This window comes from Lepidothrix coronata, unplaced genomic scaffold, assembly GCF_001604755.1.
Source record: "Lepidothrix coronata isolate B3197 unplaced genomic scaffold, Lepidothrix_coronata-1.0 Scaffold205, whole genome shotgun sequence".
Classification (NCBI taxonomy): domain Eukaryota; kingdom Metazoa; phylum Chordata; class Aves; order Passeriformes; family Pipridae; genus Lepidothrix; species Lepidothrix coronata.
In genome coordinates, this window is record NW_016690385.1 from 1,553,620 (window position 1) to 1,575,682 (window position 22,063).

The following is a 22,063-nucleotide window of genomic DNA, read 5'->3' on the forward strand; positions in this document are numbered from 1 at the left end:
TCACCGACCCCGCCCCTCACCGACCCCGCCCCTCACCGACCCCGCCCCTCACCGACCCCGCCCCTCACCGGCACCGCCCCTCATCGGCACCGCCCCTCACGGTCTCCGGGTCTCCGTCCGGCGGCACAGCCCGTGGTGCGGGGCAGGCGGGGGCGGCGGCTCTGGCGGTGCCGATGGGTCACCGCCCGTATGGACCTGCCCGTGCCGGGTCCGTCCGCAGCCCCGCTGCGGGGGCGGATTTCTGCGCCGGTGTCCCTGTGTCGGTGTGTTCCTGTGCACACGTTTTGCAGTGACACACACACACAGACACACACACACAGACACACACACAGACACACAGGTGCCGTTGCCATCCAGGAAGCGCAGCTGGCTTGCCTCGCTGGCTGTTTATTTTCAGCTCTGAGCTGGACTGTGGTTTGTTTCCGTAGGCACAGGCCAAGGCTCAGGGCTACGGTTTTTCATCCTCGCAAGGTCCTGTGCTGCTGGGAGACGGCTTTAGAGCTGTTAACATCCTGCGAGGGTCTTACACAGGCACCTGTGTATGTGTGACCCTGTACTGCATCACAAACTGGGTACGTGTACTGAGATAAGTGTATCTCAGCAGTCTGAATTATTTGTATTTTATCTGCTACCTGGGTTACCTACAAAAAAAGTGCTCTTTAACACTTTAGATTATGTGGTAAATCAAGATGCTGATAAAAGTCAGCTTTGCTAGTGAAATGCATTGACACAGCACATTGTTACTCTGTTCTGTGGGCCAAAGATCAGCTAAATTCATCCTAATTTCAAATTATAAATTTGTGAAATTAAACTGTTGTGTGACAGTGAGAGTGAGAGTTAAATTGTCCCATGGGTAGCTGTGCGGGAGTTGAGCAACCTGATATCAGTGAGCCAGCATAGCAACCTGGCTTAAATTGCTCTGTATTTTTGGGTGGCTTCATGATTATTCCTTTTCAGGTCTGCATAAATATTTTCGGTGGTCCACAGTAACCTTCTAGCAAGAGCAGAGGTTTGAGTGCTCTGTCAAACTGGATCAAAGGCTTTCTGTTGCTGGTAGCTGCAACTTTGAATTAAACAGGCCACTGAATCCTAGGATATTGATCAGCCAGGACAGAAAAGGTGCTTAAGAGGAAATAAGACATCAGTGTGTGTATGCTTTCATGCTAATTATGTATTCAGAGTCTGAGCAAAGCACTTCAGGAAATTTAGATTATAGGTAGAAACATTGCTAGAGCTGTCAGTCTTTAATATTTATGATTCCTTGTGTTACCTCATTTTAGTGAAAAAATAAAGGGGCTACTTCTATGAAGATAATTATAAATCAGGCATTCCATTATCCTTGCTATGGATCATTGCAAACTTGTTTTTATTAATTGTCCTTGTTGCTGCTTTTCATCACGAACCTTTAACTGCTTCTAAAACAAAGAATTCCCCAAACAAAACCCACAAATTGTCACGTTATGTTGTTAGGCTTCTATGAGGGATCTTTGATTAGTTCTCTCACGTTTTGAAAACAGTAAATAGTGCTTTAAATGCTAAAATACTTGGTTTTCTTTGATTAATCCCCAGACTTGCATTTAACACACCTTTAATGCAAAGATCAGGACAAACAAAATAGGTTTGGGTTGACTGCAGTTTGTATCTGGCTGTATGTGAGAGTGATTCGTCAGAGAAGGGTAGAGAGGGGTAGAAACCACTCTCTCGTAGTTCCTAGAAAGCAGTACCAGAACATGGCAAGGACCCCCTACACTGGCCCTGGTCACAGTTCCCTTTTCAGGCAACTAATTCTCTTCAAGAGGGGAAGTTAAATTTCAACCCTAACAAGTGGGTTGAGGTGCAGGGTTGTTGGCAATTGCCACACTGGATAACGGAATTTCGGTGTGAGACCGGATTGTGTTTCAAGGCAGCTGCTGGACACTTGGAGTGACAAAGCAAATTAATTAAGTTCTGACCTTCTAAATAAACACATACAGTGATCTCATATGAAATGGAAAAAACACAAGGAGGAGTCCTAAAATCTGTTGCCCACTCTCTGAAGGAGCAGAGGGCAGGGGTTCCAAGTGAATTCTGGAATTGTGAGATGGCTCAGTGAGTTTATAGATGGCTGGAATTCTCTGCAGTAGCAAGTATTCATTCCAAGTAACTTCCAGTGGGGATATAGAACAATTGCCAAAATTGCTCATGAAAACCAAGATTACTTGAGTTATGGCTTGGTTGGTACATTGTTTATACTGTGTTCCAAGATAAATTTTCCAGCAAATTTCCACATTTTCTCCTTGTATTTGTAATGCAGGCGTGTTATTTGACATGTTAATGGTCCTTCCGTGGTACAGCCATTCTCTGGTTAGATTTTGGTTAACAGAATCTGTAACTCTGGATGGCTTTATGGGCTGCTGATTTTACAGCTGAGTCAGCTGGAAGGGATTGAGCTCTTTCACACACCAAAAGTACTAACATATTGTAATTTTTTAAAAAAGAGAGATATCAGTTGAATAGTTACATGATTACTTTTTATCATAAATATAATATATGCAAAATAGCTACTTATTTGTTGTTTGCTTGTTGTTTCTCTTTTCCTTAAGTAATAAAACCATGTTCCCATACTCAGCATTACCTGACATAGCCCCAGATATTTAGAATCACAGACTGTGCTGAGTTGGGAGAGACCCATCAGGATCATTGAGTCCAACTCCTGGCCCAGCACAGGACACCCCAAGGGTCACATCATAAATTCCTGGTTGTGTATATTAAATCATACATGCTCTGTGACTCTTGAGTTTATGAGATCAAACTGTGGCCTGCAGTATTTTGGGGTGTGTTCTTTTCCACAAATGGATTGCTCTGAACTGCAACCAGAAGAATCTTGTAATAATACACTGTTTAGTAATTCAGTCCAAAATGAACGTCATGCTGATTTAAGGATATCTGTGTCCAGAACTTTCTTTTTAAAGTTCAGCAGTGTCTGAACTAGTTAAAATGTTAATAGTTTTACTTTTAATTTGTTAGTGTTCTAAGGCCCTTTTGAGGAAAGTTACCTGAGTGTTTAATGTTTACAGGAGAGACATTTTGTGCTCTCTGTGGGTGGGGTATGGAACTCATTTGCAGAGGGGCAATATAAATGGGTGTTTTGAAGCCTGTCACTGGTCAGCAGATATTCCTGCTGTCCATGGCACCTCTCTTTTCCATGTCTGTACGTCTGTATCCCATGTGAACAGGAACTGGGGAGCAACATATGGACAGAGATGTTCTTTAAAGTAATGGTGACAATCAGGATTAATTGGGAAGCCCCCAGTTGTTACAGTGGGTTTTTCCTGGAGAGCCTTATGGGCTCTCTTTTCCACACCCAACCCTTTGTCCCTCAAAGCTGCAGTGCCCACAGCACTTGGAAGACTCTTGGAATCTTGAAAAATGATGCCACTTAAGACCTATTCTAGCAGAAGTCTCGGTTCTGCCTGGTGTTCTGTTACTGTACTAGCACAAGTGGCAAGGAAACTGTTGAGCTATAGGGAAGTTGCTGTCAAATAAACAGGGATTAATTTGGGGGTTGAAACTTCTCCAGCCAAGCATTTGTACTGAGTACTTCTCCTTATAAGGTTGCAGAGCCTACCCTTGCTGTGAGAAAAATTGTCTCCCCCATGGTGATTCCCAGCAATGAAATAGCTTCTATTATTCAGTTGTTGGGCAAAGTCTATGACTCTGTCATGTGCGATGTTTCTTACCCAGTGTAGGTGTTAGATTTGTTATCAGCCAAGTCTCAGAACAAGCTAGTAATAAAAAAATTGTAATTGTGTTCATGAAGTTTTCCAAGTTATGTGTTTTGAATATTAGAAGCCATAAGCTGTTTGCAGTCCTTTCAGATGACTCAGTTGTGGATACTGCCTTCTTTGTCACTTGAAATGCTGTATTCATTTACATGGCTTAATCATCTTCTGAACGAATCAATGCAAATTCTGCTCTGCTTGGTTCCTAAAGGCTGTAATCAATCTTAGTCACCCATCCCTTCTCCTTGTCTGTTCTAGAGGGAATGAAAGCCAGTCATTGCCCTGTTTTATCTCCTGGGGTGTAAGAGGAGACAGAGACCAGGCTGTTATAACCTGCCCCAGAAAGGAGGAGTAACCCAAGTTCTTATTAATAAATCCCTTGTGGTGGATTAGAGTGAAACGACACTGAACAATCGGTGTTTGAAAACAGGTATAGGTAGGGTTTATTTTAGAACAGTTTTGTTTCAAAGGTAAACAGGTATGTTGCCATTTTGGGTGTTATCATCTATATCTCTCATCTACAGCAATATGGCGTAAAGATAACCTTTAGGGAAAATCCATAAGGGAGAGAAAGGAAAGACAGGATAAGGGTACGTAGTAAGAGAAAGAAAAGATGAGTGGAAAGATGTCTACAGTCACTGCCCATGAGGTCCAGCAATGGAACTTGGGAGTTGCAGCTTCCATGTCTGTCAGTTGAAGTGGTGGCCTTGATCCGTTGGGGGTGGGAGAGGGAAGCCCCCACACTCCAAGGAGTTATGAGTTATTATATCCATGGATGGAGTCCCAGGCCATGCCTCAAGCCTCCAACGGCTCCTGGGCCTGCGCAGAGTTCTGTGAGGGGCACGGGAAAAGGGTTTTCCTTTTCAGGATTGGCGGGGCTGTGATGGGCCGACAGCCGCCTCTGCCCAGCCTGCAAAGTCCCCCGGCGATCCTGGAATGTGGAATGTGGAAATCATTAACCCTTTCAATCTGTGGCCCAGGCCAGTCACAGATCTCTCCAAGCACAGCTGCAGTCGGTGTCAAACACCGCAGAGCCGCTGGGGAAGCTGTACCAGGGTTATTTGGCGAACTCTCCCAGGTAGTGCCCTGCTCTGGCAGTCTGTGCTGCCCCGGGGCTCTGTGCTGCCCTGTGCCCTGCCCTGGGGGAGTCTGTGCCATCCCTGGGGCTCTGTGATGCCTTGTACCCTGCCCTGGGGGTCTGTGCCATCCCTGGGCTCTGTGATGCCTTGTACCCTGTGCCCTGCTCTGGGGGTCTGTGCCATCCCTGTGCTCTGTGATGCCCTGGGCCATCCCAGCACTGCAGGTCGTAGCTGCACCTTCAGGAGGGGAGGGAGGGGAGTGAGTGAAATACCCGTAACAGGTGCACTGCTCAGAATTCCTCTCTGGAATTTCCAGTGCAACCAGGGTCCACAGAGCAGCAGCGTGCACATGGACTGAGGATTTACCACTTGGCCTGTGGCTGCATCTACCTGAAATATTGTTTAAAGTGCTAAAGGCTCTGGAAAGCAGCACTTGGAAATCTGCAGAGTTTGCTGACTTTTTATTCTTCTGAGTGATTAGTGTAGTACCTGCAAATTTATCAGACCTCCTAAAATCTGGGCTTGTGCAGTTTCCATATGTCTTTTTGAGATCCCCTGGTATTGCCACAGTAGTCAGATTTTTTAATGGTAACTTTACCCTGGTACAGATTTCTGAGGGAGCTGAGGTCATTCTAATGTACTGGGGCCTTTAAAAATGCTGCTGCTGCACATCAATTAGGTAAAAGTTTTCATAGTGCCCAAGTTTCAGAGTTTTCTAAAGGTTTTTAGAGTGCCCAGGTTTTCAGAGCTGGTGGATTTAACTTAGGAATCAGTTTTATGCAGTGTAAATTTTCCTCCATATGGATAGGGGCTTTTAAAGTTTGTTAGATCAGTCTCATTGTTTCTCTTTCTGACTTAGTGGTGAGGAATTGATAAATTGATAAAACCATATTTTAGTGTTATTGTAATAAACTGAAATAAAACTGTAAAGTACTCATCAGTATCAGCCTAGATATCTTTATATCGGTAAGCCCATATCAGATATCCAAATATGTTTTTTGAATATGTGTGCTGGTTTAAGAGTCAACCAGCAGGGGAAATGAACTCAACTCAAAGGAGAGACCACAAGTCAGAATAACAATTTATTAAAACAACACAGCAAGCACAATCACACAAACAAACAATTGGTCCTAACCCACAAAACCCACATGTACAACCTGGTACCCTGGGGCATGAACAAAGTGGTGTTCCCTGGGCCCCGCTTGAGTCCAAAGTAAAGGGAGAGGGGAGAAACCTGCTGGTGGGAGAGCTGTGGCAGGCTGGTCAGAAGCGGTGATTGAAGTCCAGCAAAGGTCGAGAGCGATGAGCTGCAGTCTTCCTTCTGGATCCCACGAGCGGGTCCCAAAGTTCTGGAACTCCAGGTTTATATATTCTCCAGTTCAGGCAGGAATGGTCAGTTCTTCCCTCAGGGAGTTCCATAAAAGGTAAGAGGATCCTCTTATCTCACAGGCCTCTTAACACCTAGTTTATAGCCTGAGGAGTCAGGCTCTTATGGGCAGAGGTGCTAATAGTCTATTGACAACAGTTTCTGGGAAATGGCATGGAAGGCTATAGAATACACAGTTTTGGGTTACACCCATACCATGATGAACTCAACTGTCCTCACTAGGACAATATGTATATATATATGTGTGTGTGTGTGTGTCTGTGAGATAAATGTATATATTTATGTCTGTGTGTATACATATACTTGTACATATGCATATCAGTGTCTCCATTTGAAACATGTATATAATACCTTCTGAATTGTGTAAATAGATTAAATAGGGGCTGTGAATACTCACTCTTTTCAACATGTCTAGTGTCAGTGTTTATGGGGCAATTGCTGCTGCTTCTCCTATGTGAAGTCTGAAAGGTCCTCATGTGAGGTTAAAAAAGTGAAATGCCCCATTTTCTTCCTTTTGTACTGTAAAGATTTTATCAGCTCTAAAGAGTCTGTGTAGAGGTTTTCCAAGTTAGCTTTCTTATTTCCCAAAGAGAGTTGCTTTAGCCCTGTGACTTAAGTAGAATTAGAATAAATCCCACATTTTTTTGCTATATGTAAAATATAGTACTGAAACACAGCCAGCAAAGCTTCAGTTGAAGTTCACATTCCAGTTTTCCCAAATATAGATGAGAGTCTTGATATAACATATTGGAAAAATGCAACCAAAATCATCTTTCTGTTTAATTCCAGTACTTTCTCTATGGTTTCTTTGCCTTAGTTGAGCTGCCTCTGGAAGATTTAGACAAATAAGGAGAAAGAAGATATGTAAAAGGAGAAAATCTGGTAAGAAAATGCCTTTTAAATTTTTTTCCTGTGTGTAGAATAGTATTTTTGTTTTCATTTCATAGGCAGCATATTGTGTGATTTTTGATACATTGAACTTTTAGTATAAGAACAAAGAGCAATTTTGTGCCACTCGTGTGCCATCGGTGGCTGTAAATTATTTGAAATAGAGGCACAAATGCTGTGCAGGTTTCATTGCACAAGGCTGGGATGAAAAAGATCTCTGTAGTTTTGGAATATATTGTGAATCTGCTGAGCACTTGGAGTTACTGATGTGTTCTTCCAAATGAGACTAACATTAGGCAGGAATACTGGATTTCATTTCTGAAGCAAAACTCTTTCCCACTCAGATCAGTAAGTCTTTATCTTATTTACCATACCATACCCAATGAATTTTAATGTAAAATAGAATAATATATCATGATTTCTAAATTTCTCTTACTTTCTTGAAGATGGCTAACAGATTGCCAGAGAGTTTTTAATTTTGTTTTTATTTAGTACTGATTTTGTTGAGATTTTCTTCTTCTTTTTTAAAACTATCTCACAAAGACCTTCTCAGACTTTCAGGAACAGAAAAGGAATGGTAGGAAAAAAGACCCATGAGGGGATTTGATTTCATTATTTTGTTTCAGTTACTTAATTTACAGATTTTTTTCTTTTTTATTTTATTGCACTTTGATAGGATGAAGCCATCCAAACAACCAAAGGTGTTAGTCAAATTTTAGTTTACATCAAAATTCATCATGACTTCAGGAGAACAGAAGGAAGAGAACCTCTGTCAAGTTTCAATATAAATAATGAGCTGTGACTTTGGGAGCTGTAGTAGCAGGAAACTCCAGGCAGATCTAAAAATGATAAATCACAGTGAAGAAATCAAATGGGGAGTGTGTTGCCAGTGTGCAAAAGTGTAGTTACTTCAGGCTCTTTTCGATAGAAATCAATGTACATCTTGTGGCGTCTGACACTTCACGACAGAAAACCTGTGTGAGGGCTCTGGCAAGAACTGGCGGTGACTGGGAGCTGGTTTGGAAAATGGCTCTATCCCATCCCATTCCCGAGGGCTCGCTGGGGAAGGTGACCGGCTCGGAGGAGCTCTGCTCCCCGAGGGTTTGGAGCAGCCACTAGGTGACAATGTCGGGCTGGTTTCAGAGCCGTCTGACGAAGCTGTTCCTGGAGGTAAAGGAAACCCTCCAGGGCCTCTGAGGTCCTGCCTGTGCTCAGTTTGTGTTCTCTTATGGACTGAGATTGCCCCTTTTCCTTCAGGTTGTAGTTACTGCTGGTTTAGTTTTGGTCTTTCGGTAATTCAGATTTTGGTAAGTGCATCTGAAAATTAAATGACTGGTTTCTGCAGTTGCCTTGCAGACTCAGGGAAGTCAAACATGGCCTCACTTCTAAGTGCTCTGCTGTCTTGAGGGCAGGCTTGGATGGTGTGGCCATTGCCACTTAGTTCTGCTGCTTTGCACTACTATTGATAGGAGAGGGTTACAAAGGTGGATTTTATTTGGATGTGTCAGGTTCCGTAGTCCTTCTCTGTGGTCATAAGAGACAAGGTATGTATCCTAGTCAAAACCTAAATTATTAATTTAGAGGAAAACCCCTTTTGACTCCTAAAGAGGAGACAAGGAAAACGATTCAAGGAGCAATAGGGAGGCTGTGATCCATCCATGCTGACACTTCCTTTCCTAGAGATCAAGGCCATTAAAGGGCTCCATGAGAATTTTTTCCCCTGGACTAAGATGAATGCTCTGGATTTCCTATTCTTTAATATTCTTCCAAGGGAAGAGGCCTCAATCCACTTTTTCCAGACAATGTCCTATGAAATCAGCACCATTCCACTCCCAGCTGCAGGTTGTCCAAGGCCTGGTGGTCAGACGAGGAAGTGCCAAGCAAACCCAAATGAATCGACCGAGCTCCTGGGAGGCAGCTCAGATTTATTTGCCTACAGTGCCCTTGCCATGCCAGTCAGGAGCTGTGCCTGCTGCAGTGACACCAGCACTGCTGCCCGGGGTGTCATAGTTTGAAATTGGCCCCCCTTGAGAGCTCGAGGGGCTCAGAGGTGATTGGGTGCCAGGACAGTGTTCCCTGGAGAGCCAGTCACTGTCCATGTCGTTCGCTTCTGCTCAAAATCACATATCACAGCTCGGGAAGCTGTTGGCAGGGCAGTCTGGGTTGTTTTGCTGTTGGTGTCTGCTGCGGGTAGGTGGACAAGGCCAGGGGGTGGCTGGGCTCCCTCTCTTCCCCTCCGGGGGGGAGAGGGGAGCCCTGCGGCCCCCCAGCTCAGCCTTTGGCTAGAATTAGAGTCAGCATTTGGAGTGTGTGCTGTGAAGGAAGAGATTCACAGCACCTGAGGTAAGAGGAGAGAGGCAGGCTTTGCAGCCCAGCCTTCTTCCCCCTCCTTTTCTGCAGTGAAGCTGTAGAGGGGGGCTTTTCTTTCCCTCCACTGTGAGTGGAGGAAGGGCTCAGAGTTGGAGCTGAGCCAGGAGACTGGGCCGTGGAGGTAGGCCCGGCGCTCGGGGAAGAGTCCCAGGTGAAATTGGAGATGAGCCCAGAGCTCGGGAGCTGCTGCCAAAGCTGAGGGGGGCAGCTGAGAACTGATGTGGAGGAATGAAGATTCCAGGATGTGGACGCTTGATAAGCTGCACTGCAGCAGCCTACGAACCGAGGTGGGACACCGAGAGGGAGAGATCACCAGCAGCAGGAGAGCAAGGGCTCAAAGCTATCTTCTTGGACTTCATGAGGAGGAGAGACTACAACAAACAACTGCTGGACTTGGTGAGGAGGGAGTGTTCAGGAGCCCAGAACACTCCCACAGCAAAAGATTGTGTTACATGTCAGCCTTAAAGGCTGCTCCTGGACTAAAGTTAAAGGAGGGGCTTGAAAGGACTGACTGATAGCAATGTAATATATATATATATAGTTGCCTTTAGTTTGTATAGTATTTATTTGTGTAAATAAATGTATATACTTCCCCCTTCCCCTACAGAAGCCTCTGGCCTGAAAGTTTCTCTCCGGTATTAGGATAAATTGTTGAGAAGGGGTGGGATTTTAGATTTCTAATGTGGCTCAAACTGCCACAGGGGGCAATCCTTGGATCAGCTGGGAATACTGCAGAGAGGGCACTGGGAGAGGCCACCTCAGGAGCAAAGTGCCCCTGGGCAGGAGCTCAGGATAAACAGCAGCCATGTGGCCTTCGTGGAACTGAAGCAATTGGTTGGCTCACCCCTGTTATTGAGTGGAATCTAAATTTCGTTGGAATCAATGTAACAGCAAAATGTTTCTAGCAAATTACTCGGAGCACTTTGGGAAAGTGTTTTGTGTAGTGCTCTGAAGAGAAAAAGCATAAAGATAAACAGCATTACTAAGGCAAATTTAGCATTACTAAGCCTTACAATCAACTTAGCACTGTCAAAGGAGTCACTGGGTAGGAATTGTTAATTTTTCAGTGCAGTCATTTCACCTGTTGGCAGGCAGAAATAAAATCATGTAATTCAGCTGTAAATCATAACCGACAAGTGTGTCAGCCTGAAGAGTCCCACTTTTGCGAAGCCTAAAATTCTATGTTAATAATTCCTAAAACAGTGCATTTACACATAAAGCCAGTATGAGAATGAATGTATATTGGCTAATTAGTTTAGAGTACAAGAGTGGGAGCAGCTTAGACCAACTAATGAGCTTGTTTCACTGCATTCTGCATGTATTTTGTATATTCAATTAATATTTAGATCTTACCATATATGTTTGCTAGTTCAATAATAAAAGAAATTTCCTGTTCAGCTGAGAGAGTTCCTCTCTGTTTCTGATCCTCTTAGGCTGGGAATATTCTTGGTCTTTTGCTGTTTGAAGCTTCCTGTTGGATGAGTTATTCTCTTTTTGGAGTTATTCTAGTAGCATTAATGCAATTCCATATGTGGTCAGTGCAAACAGTATCTGTGTAACTAAGATGGAAAAAGGTAAATGCAGAGCAAGCTTGTTAACTGTGATGTGTTTCATTCCTTAGAGCAAAGCTGTACTTAGTCTTTAGTATGAATTTAATGTGAACTAATTTTCCATAGGTTGAACAAGCCTTGGGATAGGCAAAGGTTTACAGTCAAATCCAGGTTAGATATCACTGCGAGGCCAGTTGTTAGTGCAAATTCAAAACTACTTCTGTCAGAGACTTACATTTTAGAGAAGACCCTCGGTACTGTAAAATGCCATGTACCCGTGTCATGGAGGTTCCCAGAGCTCCTGGGGAGGACTGGGCTGGTACTCAAAGCATGGGAGTTAGTCTAAGGTGAAAGAAAAAGCTGTTTTCAGATTGTTTCGTCCGTGCTTTGTGGGGAAAAGAAAGGTGTTGAGTACACTTAGATCTCACTCATTTGTCTGAAGGATGTGGAATTTGAAACACATGAGAAACGTATATTCTGAAAATATCAACATTTTTAGAACATGGAGGGGAGATCAAGCAAATTCAGTGACTCCACGGGATGTGGTATGTGTTTTTTCCTGAAAAAATATTGTAATTTTACTCTTCTGAAGAAAATAACTTGCATCACAGACATGCACTCGTGCTTGTCTTTTGCAAGCAGACACTCCTGCCAAGGCAGGAAGGCTCGAGCTGCTTTCTCAAAGCCATGTAGTTTTGTGCACCTCAGTGGTGCCGAGCCCAAAATCCTGCGCCCTCCCTGCCAGCGGCGGGTGTCCCCTGAGCGCAGCGGGAAAGTGCGTATTTTCCATTAAAAATAAAAATAAACACAAAGCAGCCATATGAGCTGTCCGTGGCGGTGCCAGCGTTTCCTCCCTTGCTTTCCTGCTCTGCCCCACCCTTGGCATCCCGGCTCCGTGTCCCTCGGGCAGCTCCTCCCCGCGCTTCCCGCGGCTGCTGCGGTTTCCGAGGAGCACCAGTGACCCCCGCAGGCTGCTGCTGCTGCCCGAGGGACATTGTGCGGCCCTTTCCTTTCTGCTTTTCTTTCAGAGTTTTCTTCCTTGGTGTCTGCAGTCTTGTAAATGAGCAAAAGTGCTTTAATTCTTCAGTACTTGTCTCCTTCTGGCAAAGAAAAGTGTTTGTAGCTGAGTTCGGGAGGCGGCTCCAGGTGGCTGCACTCAGGAATGGCATCACGGGTGCCAGGCCAGTCTGGCTGCACCGTGCACAGAGGGACAGAGCACTTGTGCCTTTCAGCCAGCTCTGAGCTGAGACAGGGTGATTTTTAGGGGATGAGCTGCTTTGAGCCTGCACAGGCCCATCCCCAAGAGTCACCCCCTGTGCCCCAGAGGATCAGCCAAACCCTCCTGGAGCTCTGGCAGCCTTGGGGCTGTGCCCACTGCCCTGGGGAGCCTGGGCAGTGCCCAACCAGCCTCTGGGGGAAGAACCTTTGCCTGAGATCCAACCTGAGCCTGCCCTGGCACAGCTCCAGCCATTCCCTTGCTGCTGTTCCTGGTCACAGAGAGCAGAGATCAGTGAATTACCTTCCATTAATAGTATGATGGCCCTTCAGCACAACGGAGAACAGCACTGCATGATGTGTGCCAGCCCCTCAAACTTCCCTGATCCATGAGCTCAAACAACAGATCTGGAAAAAACTTAACTACAGACCCCAGGCAGAAACCAAGCACAAAGCTAAGCAGAAATCATTCAGCTTGAGAAGTGCTGTTTGCTACAGTGTTAAGAAAACATTGAACATTTCAAGAAAAAGGTGGTGATTCACACGCCCTTCCATTTAATAATAATAATAATAAATGAAACCTGCAACTATTTTACCCATGAATTGAACTGCAGTTTACATACAGACCTGCTCTGTGTGCTGCAAGGAGCTGGTTTTGCTCAGTAATCCTGAGTCTGATTGCTTGCCTTGCCAAATGTGGACCCAAACCTCCTAACTTCTTAGTTGTGCCCTGTCCCAGCAGTTACACCTCTGTCACCAAAGAAGGTGAGAGCAAATCTAGGCAGTACTTTGCCCTCTTGCAGGCATGATGCAGTGACAGTTTCTGGGATCTTCCCAGAGCTCTTTGGGAATGCTGCCTGCATGTTCTACTGAGATAGCTGATGTGTTTTCCTGTCTTTGTACATCGTTACAACTGTGGGTTAGTTATGCCATTTGATGGGGTATGTGGCATGACACAGTGGCCTTGCCAGATAAACACTGAATGTTGTCTTTGAGCTTTCAGTTGGCTCAGTTAGCAGTTCTAGCTGGCCCCTTTGCAGGGTTTTGTGTTTTTTTAGGTAAGAACCAAATGGATGAAAAGTGATAAATACAATACTCTTTTAGAAGAATGTGAATTATTGCCATGGAAGAGATTCCCTCTTCTTTCCTCTTACAAGGACAGAAAATACGTTCTCTCAATTATTTTTTTCCTGTGTTCTGTGCGTCTTGTTTGATATGTTGGTTGGTTCAAGCAGAAACGTTTGCTAATTGCTTATTTTTGTGTATTTGTACCACTGAAGCCATACAGTAAAGCAGTTTACTATTTTATGCATATCTAGTTTATAGGCACAAAAGAGAGTGGTAAATGTATAGTGTTAATGATTTATTTTATTTTGGGAAAACAAGAAATATCCTTTAGGAGACTCTCCAAGGGAGTTTGCAGAGTGCAATATTTTGCACCCATACAAAAATGTGGTTGTCTTTTAAAAAATTGGACATCTCAGTGCAGGAGAATTTTCTAAAATTATCTTGGTGTGTACAGCACTACGTTCCTTTGTGTTTATTTGAAATTCTGTCCTGCAGAGCTTATTAATGTGGAATAAAGCTAGAGAAGTGAGGGATGGTTGACACACTGTTTCAGTGTATAATTATTTTCACTCTTAGATTTTGAACCCTTTTCCTAGTCTGATGTTTTAATTTCTGCTCCTAATCCTTTGTTTAGAAATTTCTCTTTGTGTAGATTCATACAAGCTGTGATCTTGTAATTCCTTAAATTTATTAAAGGAATTAAAAGAAATTTTAATTAAATTTAATTTTATTAAAAGAAATTAGTCTCCTTTTAAGATCTATTTTCTGATCCTTTATTTGCATTACTGTTGGTTTTCTGATTCTTCTGCGGCTGATTGTTCCTGATTTGTAGACACTGATGCTGAATTACTGTAGCTTATCTGAACATGGAAGTAAATAAGTCTTTCTATCCCTAAGTGATGCTCCCTATTTTAACAAGAAAAGGTGGTGTTAGCCCACTGCTGCAATGTCATACCAGGGAGATCATCGTTACTGGATTATGTGACTTCTCTGCATTGAGTCCTCAGCTCATCTTTCCTCTCTAGCTGTGCAGTCTTGCTTTTGATTGCTCAGCACTCCAGGTGACCCACAGTTCTGTGCACTCACTCTTTCCCTCTTCTTGTTCCCCTCTGTGTATCACGTGCAGATTTTCCCATTGCAATGGGTGTGTTGTCTCCCAGACCATTAATTATGTCTCAGGGAAAGCACCTGGGTCTGTTCCTTCCCTTTTCCCAGTGTAAAGCCCTAAACTACACCTTATGGCTGATCTGTGTAACCCTCTACCCCTGGTGTGTGTCCTTGCCCCAAAGCTCTCTGTGCTTCACAGGTTCTTCCAGCAGACCCACCGGGGGTTTAGTGGCTGTTTCTGGTGTCAGGGGACTCATCCTGAAGGGGCATGGATTTGGGTTGGTGAGGGGTGGTGTATCAGACTGGCCTTCCCTGCGGGTGCAGGAGGGGGGCCAGCAGTGAAGGTGTCACAGGCAGGAACACATCTCCTCTAAAGCTGTCTCAGAATGTCACCAGCAGTCAGCAGTAAGTTTGACTCCATGTTGCTGAAATGCTCTGACGGGGGCAAGAGGGACCTGGAAATGTCCCTGTGAGCTTCCACTGTCTTTGACTTGGGTGTTTGTGGCTTCTCACAGCAGCGAGAGCGCGTGGCGATTGTAGCACCACCCATGAGGAACAGGTTCAGCCCCAGCCCTGCTGGGGAGAGGCTGAGCTGCACCAAGGAGCCCACCCAGCTCACAGGGAGCTTGGTGCAGAGCCAGGCAGCCTTTGGCACCTTCACCAGGTGGCCTCTAGAACCGAGCTCAGGTTTGGAGTCAGGAGGAGCATTTGCAAATTGTGTCTTCAACTGAACTGCCAACAGTAGATTAATTTTAGATCTTCAGAGCTCTCCCATCTCACTGGCCTGACTTCACCAGAGCAGGTGGAGTCACAGCAGGAATTGCTGGCCTCGGACTCTTGGGATTTAGGCTGGGGAGAAAACAATTGCTTGAGTTACCACAACAATTTTTCTACGAGGATGGGCACACAAGAGGAGAAGTGAAGAGTGTACATCCTCTCAAAGCTGTTACACATCAAATCCAGAGCATCAAATGTCTGTAGTAAAACTGCAAGACAAGTTCTGGAAATTTCTTAGAATTTTAATCATAAGTGTTTGGAATTGTGAAAGAGAAAGTTGGGTGAGTATGAATGTTCAATAAACATCCATTATTTCGATTTCACATAAAATGCTTTTTTATTGTTCACTCTCCAGAAAATTCAATAATATTTAAGATTATTTTTACTGGTTATATTCTCTTTACCAGTCCAACTTTAAATGTATTCAGTAAGGGATGCATTCAGTGGCTGGTCTATATAATCATAATGGTTTTGCTGGCAGAAAACTCCTGAAGCTGGGTGGCTGAGTGGCTGGGTGGCTGAAGGTAGCTGAGTTTGTCTGCACACAAGAATGGTCCTACCAAGCCCAGTGGGACACAGGGAGGGTAAGGGGTTGCAAACTCATAGAACTTGTGAATGAGAAAAGAATTGCTAAACTAGTACAATTGATGTTCATCTCCATATATTAAAAAGTGTAGGATTTGGGGATGTAAATCTTCTTGCTATAAGAGCTGAGAATTCAGTGGAAAATGCTAAGTTGAATGATTTAAAAAAATTTAGAAAAAAAGTTTAGAAAAAAATTTAGCAGAAATACTCTTCACATGAGTAGGGGCAGCAGAATGAACCTTGCCTGTCAACACCTCACCAGGAGTCCCTCATTCAGGCAAGCTTGTCCGTCCCAGGACCCAGCCTTTGAGCCCTGCGACCTGTTTGTAGCAGTCACCATTCAAACCAGTGTTGCCAGTGCACTTGCTTTGCTCGTAGAGGAGTTGGATGTTTCTGTTCCAGCTGTGGCAGTGCCCAGCTCAGTGTACCTTGTGGCTTTTGGGGTTGTGTCTCCTCAGCAGGCGGCCCCTGGCACCATACCGGTCGAGGTTCAGTTGGCAGACGAGCTTTTTGGAGAATTTCAGAGCCCATGCTACTAAAAGAAGTGTAATTATTGCTCCAGCAATTAAAATGAGGTCTCGCCAGAAGAACCCCAGACACCTGACTGGGAGAAGCCTCTTGCACATCCCCAGCTCGTTCCCAGTCAGCTCTGCCAGGGGCTTCATCCTGATGGGAGCTGGGCTGGCACACCTGACGCTGGCAAGGGAGGGTGCAGACAAGTCTTGCAGCCAGAGCTTCAGGTACAGGATGTGGCAGTCGCAGTGCCAGGGGTTCCCAGCCATGTCCAGGCGCTCCAGGCCGGGCAGGGTGTCCAGGACTCCCGCGGGGACGCGGCTCAGGCTGTTGTTGCGGAGGTCCAGGCTGCGGGTGTCCCGGGGCAGGCCGGGCACTGCCCGCAGCCCCCGCGAGCTGCAGTCCACGTGCAGCCCCCGGGACCCTCCCGGGGACCCGCAGCTGCAGGAGGAGGGACACGCTCCCCCTTGGATCACCGGGAACAGCAGCGTGGCAAATCCCACCGCAGAGATGAACCGCAACCCTCTCATCCTTCAGCTGCCCAGGGAATGACAAGAGGGATCTGATCAGCGGCGTCCCTGAGCATGATCCCAAGGGCACAACTACGGCACAGTTCCTTCTGTCCCAGGACTGCCCCCGAGGCTTAGCTTTTTGGAATAAAATCGTTAGCTGTCTGCATTCTTCCTGACATCCTCACAAATGCACTGGACAGAGCACAGTGCTGCTCTTTTGTCTCTGGTTCTGTGTTTTTCCGTCATAATTGTACAAAATAGATAATTGTTCAAAGTTCTGGAACACATTGTCACCAAAAGACAATGGTGAAAGCTAGGTTAGTTTCAGGCAAAGGTTTTTATTCCACTTCAGTATCTTCACAGATCTAGTGTTAAAATTGTGGGTTGGAATCACTTTTCAAAATGAGGCTTTAGGGACTGAATAGTTCTAAATGTCTAAACATCTTTTTTCTGACAGTATGAAGATTCTAACCAGGAAATACCTATTTTTATGTGACAAAAAGTTCTTTTTGCCACCTTGTAGCTTCATGCACCTCTGATAACAGACAGTTCAAGATTTGGAGGAATAGAGAATTGGAAATTTGCATATCTGGTACTGCTTGTCCTTTAGGGATAAAATAAACATGCCAGCAGGTAATTATGCCTCTTGCTATGTCATTCCCACTTCTGGAGGGTGGATCCCACTAGACTTCCATCTTGGTCCCTTCTGTTCGGCAGTTTAAAACCTCTAAATTTATTCCCTTCCTGCATTCCCTACTACTTCTCTGCATTTAAAAATACATTGCAAATCTTGGCACAGGACTAGAGTTTGAAATACAAATTCACTTGAATAAGTTGGGGAATTTCCAATCTTGAAGCCATCTTTCTTTATGATTTTAATACATCCTAGAATTAAAATATATTTCCTCCTTTTTTCCCCCCAAATAAACCAAATACAGAGTGAAAGAATACAGTGTGGTTTTTTACATACGAAGGCAATAATGAGATAAAATTACACTAATGTAGAATGAAATTTAGAAAAATAATTGTTCAAAATGGTTTCAAGTGTAAAGATATTTTAGAACTAAAAAAAAAAGTTTTCCTCTTAAAATAAGGTGAGACAATTTTTTTCTCCAGTAAGTTTTATTTAATAAAGACTGAAATTATAGGGAAAAATGAATTGATTTTGTTTTAAATTAATTTGCTTCTATTTACTTTCAAGGATTATGTAATTAGCTTTTCAAAATTAAGTTAGGCAGGTTTAGACTCCTCATCTAAATACTACATTCCTATATTTTGAGTTGGATTAACGCTGCATAAAATTATGAACTTCATAATTTCAAGCTGAAATAGTGATCTTCACCTATGTCTGTCAGCAAGTAATTATTCTATCTTTGCTCTGATTCTAGATACTAATCTGTGATTTTTCAAGAAATCAACTCAAGTTATTGTTTTTCAAGCAAACATCTTAAAGGGACAGACTATGACATCTGACAAAAAAAGTTAAATGATATCTAGAGAAAAGATGTTCTCTCCTGATTTAATATGGAAACAGCAAGAAATCCAAACTCAAATAGGAACAAGAACTGTGGCAAAAATGCAGAGGGGGAGAGTTGGGAAGTGCCTGAGTGACCCTTACCCTGGTGGGTTCCTCCTGGTTCCTCTCCCGTGCCTGGTGAAGTGCTGGAGCAGGCACAGCAGTGCAGGGGCTGCTGTGGGAAGAGGCCCTAAGGAAGTGTGGGAAGGAAGAGGAGCTTTTTCTGTGCCTGGTGGGAAACCCTCCCCCGGGAGATGTGTGTGTGGTTGGCTGGTGTGACAGCACACAGTGCTTGGGGCAGTCTGTGTGTTGCTGCAGCCAGGAGGAAACCCTTTTGAATCCTTCCTTTACTGCTGATGTGTTTTTCCTATTACCTCTGATGATATCTGGAAAACCTCATCTGAAATCTAGTGAGTTTTTTTCCCTCAGCTATAAAAATCTACAGGTATAAAAGTTACTCTGGGCTTCAGATGCTGACACACACAAGCCCCAGCAGGACATGAGGGAGCTGAAGTTTGCCCATGAAGTGGAGCTTCAGTTTTTGTCGGTCGGGTGGGTTTGATATCTGCCTGCCCACTGCTTAAACAAAATTTGTAAAAACACACATCAGAGTAACTATGACAGTGAGATGAGCTCAACTCACACTGGTCAGATGAGCTCTTTGATGGATAGGGAAATATTAATGTCATCGACTGGAATTGAAGGAGTTGAAATAGTGTTGAAGTCACCCAAAATACAGGAGTTAGTTCTGGTCACCCATGTTCTTAAAAGTTTAAGCCAACAAGTGAAAGGAAGGTTTCTGTGATGATCAGGGACTCGGAGAGGTGATTTTATGTGAGGAGGGAGAGAGTGACCTGTACCTTTGGTGTCAGCAAAAAACCCCCTGAGCTAGAGGGACTCAGACACCACTTCAGGTGTGAAGAAGGAAAGACGGGGTGTGGGGGGGGGCGTGTATCAAAGCACCAATCCCTATTTTGGTCCATGTGATATTTTGTGGAATTTAATTTCCTTGCAGTGTTCTAGCTTGGTTTGGAGTTCAGACCCGGATTCCAAGACAGTCAGGGAAGGTGCACTGGGAAGGGCTCCTGGTCAAGGCTCCCTCAGCCAGCAGAGCCCAGAGCACAGGGACAGCCTTGGCACATATATGGCCTGTTTTCCCAATCCCAGGAGCTGGGGTCAGCTCAGAGCAGGACTATGATCCTGCAGATTCTTCACAGTCAGGTTGCTGGAGGATATCAACTGCTGAATAATAGCCATGTGACACCCTCTGTGTGCATTTGGCTGGAAAGGCAGGAATTCAGGAGGATGCAGGTTTATAATATACAGGTACCTCTTCAACTGGCTATGTAAAAGAAAAACAAAAATAGGATTTTCTTTTAACTTTTCTTCCAGTATGCAAAATTCTGGGGTAGAACTGAACTAACTTTTCCTTTGCTTAACTACCTGTCATGAACACACTAGAATTCAGATAGCAGCTGACATTTGGAAACCCGGTTGGTTGTGGAGCTGATGTTTAATTCAGGCCAGCTCTATGTATGTAGAGTGTTGTTTTGGGGACAGGTTCTGAGCTGTGCTCTGCACTGGGGAATGAAATACAGGTGAGGTTCTGATGTTGCAGATGTGCAGCAGAGCCATGTTTCCAAGCTGTTGTTCCTTTATAACGTGTTCCTGGGAGGAAGGGAAATTTCTGACATATAAATTATTCTGGTAGCAATTCTTACTGTTTAATTCTTACTTATATGGAAGGTGCTTTTCTTCCATATAGTCTAATCAATTCCCAGGAGCCTGAAGTTTGTCAGGAACCTCCTTAAGAAAATGCCTTAACATTTCTCTGCTCTTTAGCTTTTAAAAGGCAATTCAGACAGAGTCCGAGGGAAAAGACAAAAATCCCAAACCCCGTTTGAATTTCGTTCTCTTCTGTGAGATGAGGAGAATGTTTTCTTGTTGAAAAGACTGTTCCATCTGCCTGTCAGATGTTCAGCTGCCGGACCTGTGAGTGGACTGGTAATAATTGAAAGATCCCTTTGTCGTAGGGATTGTTTCATCGGTTTTGGAAAGGACATCCCTAGGCAAGATTTCCTAAATGTCTGTCTGCCCTGTCCCTGTTTCCTGTATCACACAATCTATGCCATGTGTCCTAAGGAATGCTGCCCACAGAATAACCATTGTCCTCTCACTTGGTGACTGTGAGAGGACAATGCCCCCCCAGGCGGGGGCAGAGGTGGCAGCTCATGCTGAGCCCCCAGATCTTGTCCCTCCTTCAGCTCTGGGGGGTGAGAGGCTGCAGGGAGTGTCTGGCAGAAGAACAAGGCATTTGCATTTATGATTTTAGGGCTATATCTTTTTTTGTAGACCAAATGAGGATTCTTCATCTAAGAGGATTTATTAAGAGCCAATTTGAAAAAAATAGTTATAATCTGCTATAATCTTGTTATAGTCCGAAAGTATTTTTTCCACAGCGCGGATGCCTTTGAAGTTTTTGTGAAGGAGAGAGGCTGTCCCTCCTCTCAGCAGAGAGGTATTTTTGAACACTGTTGTTTACCAAACAATCCTCTCTCACCACCTCACCCCTGAAAGCACATTTCCCTGGATTAGCTTTCCTTTGGGGTCTTGGCTTTTCCACTGAGTTACGTGGGTGCTGCATCTGCTTCTACAGGGAGAGAAAGAGTTGAGAGGACATTACTGGTTTCCTTGTGGTTAAGGACAAAAGCTGCAATTTATAGATAAATGTGCTGTTCAAACATGTGACCTGCTAAGAGGAAACTCAGGCAGAGGATGTGATTATCTTTTATAGTCACTTATAAGGAGTTACAGTCATTCATTGCTGTCAATGACCTGTTCTTGATCTAGAAACACTGAAGTTTTCTCAAGCACTATTTCCATTTCCAATGCTGAAAAAACTGGCCACACCACATTGTCGTTGCACAGCAAAAGTGCTTCTCATTTAAGGTCTGTCACCTTGATTAAATATGTTCTTTTGTACTTTCAAATAGGTTGGTGAGAACAGAGTAACTGAAATATATCGTTATAATTGGATGTGAGTCACTAGTAATTAATGATTTATACAAAAAAACAAGAAGAAGGAAAAAAAAAGATCAGTCATGAAATTCATTCATACATCGAGGAATATTGCTTGCAGAAATGAATTAAAGAAAAACTGGTTTCTCTCAAATCAGGAGTTATTGTTACCCCAGGGCCGAAATATTCCTCTTACCCACTTCACTCTAGAGAACTGACCTGTTAAAGCATTTTGAGTATTTATACAGAGGAGGACTGAATTTCCTCCTGTCCATATTCTGCTTATTGTATTGTTTCCTGCTGCACATTTGTTGTGGTTTTACCTGATGTAATTTTGCCTCTGTCAAATCAAATATCCCATTTCCTCAGAAGGCAGATGAACTGTTGTCATTCAGGAAATTCTTCTTCTAAATTGTACTCCGCCCATTTTATCGAGTCACTCTCTCCCCTCACCTGTTCTGATGCAGAATCTCCCTCCTTGCTGTTTTTCCTGTTCAGAACTGCTCAGTCCCTGTGTCATCCCCAGCCACTGCTTATCTTCCCACTAGGTGTCATTCAAGTTACTTTGTTCTGAAATACCGAGCACCCACTCTCTGAACCAACCTCTTAGCTATAATTTAGCCATTCAAAGAATTGCCTGAAAGACATACTATGTTCTTGTAGGATATTACCTTTTCCATAGCCTCCAAGGTAAAAATGTATCCAAGGTGCAAAATG

The 22,063-nt window shown here is 44.1% G+C and overlaps 1 protein-coding gene and 1 long non-coding RNA gene across 2 annotated transcripts; one reads left to right on the top strand and one right to left on the bottom strand.

The window, feature by feature from the left end:
- Positions 1-360: 360 nt before the first annotated feature.
- Positions 361-9,072, top strand: LOC108506109. Its single transcript, XR_001877678.1, has 3 exons — positions 361-572; positions 7,045-7,109; positions 7,792-9,072. It is a non-coding gene; the product is annotated as an uncharacterized LOC108506109 (long non-coding RNA).
- A 6,524-nt stretch (positions 9,073-15,596) lies between these two features.
- GP9 (glycoprotein IX platelet) lies at positions 15,597-18,531 on the bottom strand. The gene is made up of 2 exons (XM_017832745.1): positions 18,431-18,531; positions 15,597-16,837 (listed from the first exon to the last, which is right to left on the bottom strand). Exon 2 carries the CDS (start codon positions 16,828-16,830, stop codon positions 16,207-16,209), a length of 624 nt encoding a protein of 207 aa, XP_017688234.1. The 5' UTR covers positions 16,831-16,837; positions 18,431-18,531; the 3' UTR covers positions 15,597-16,206.
- Between the last annotated feature and the right edge of the window lie 3,532 nt (positions 18,532-22,063).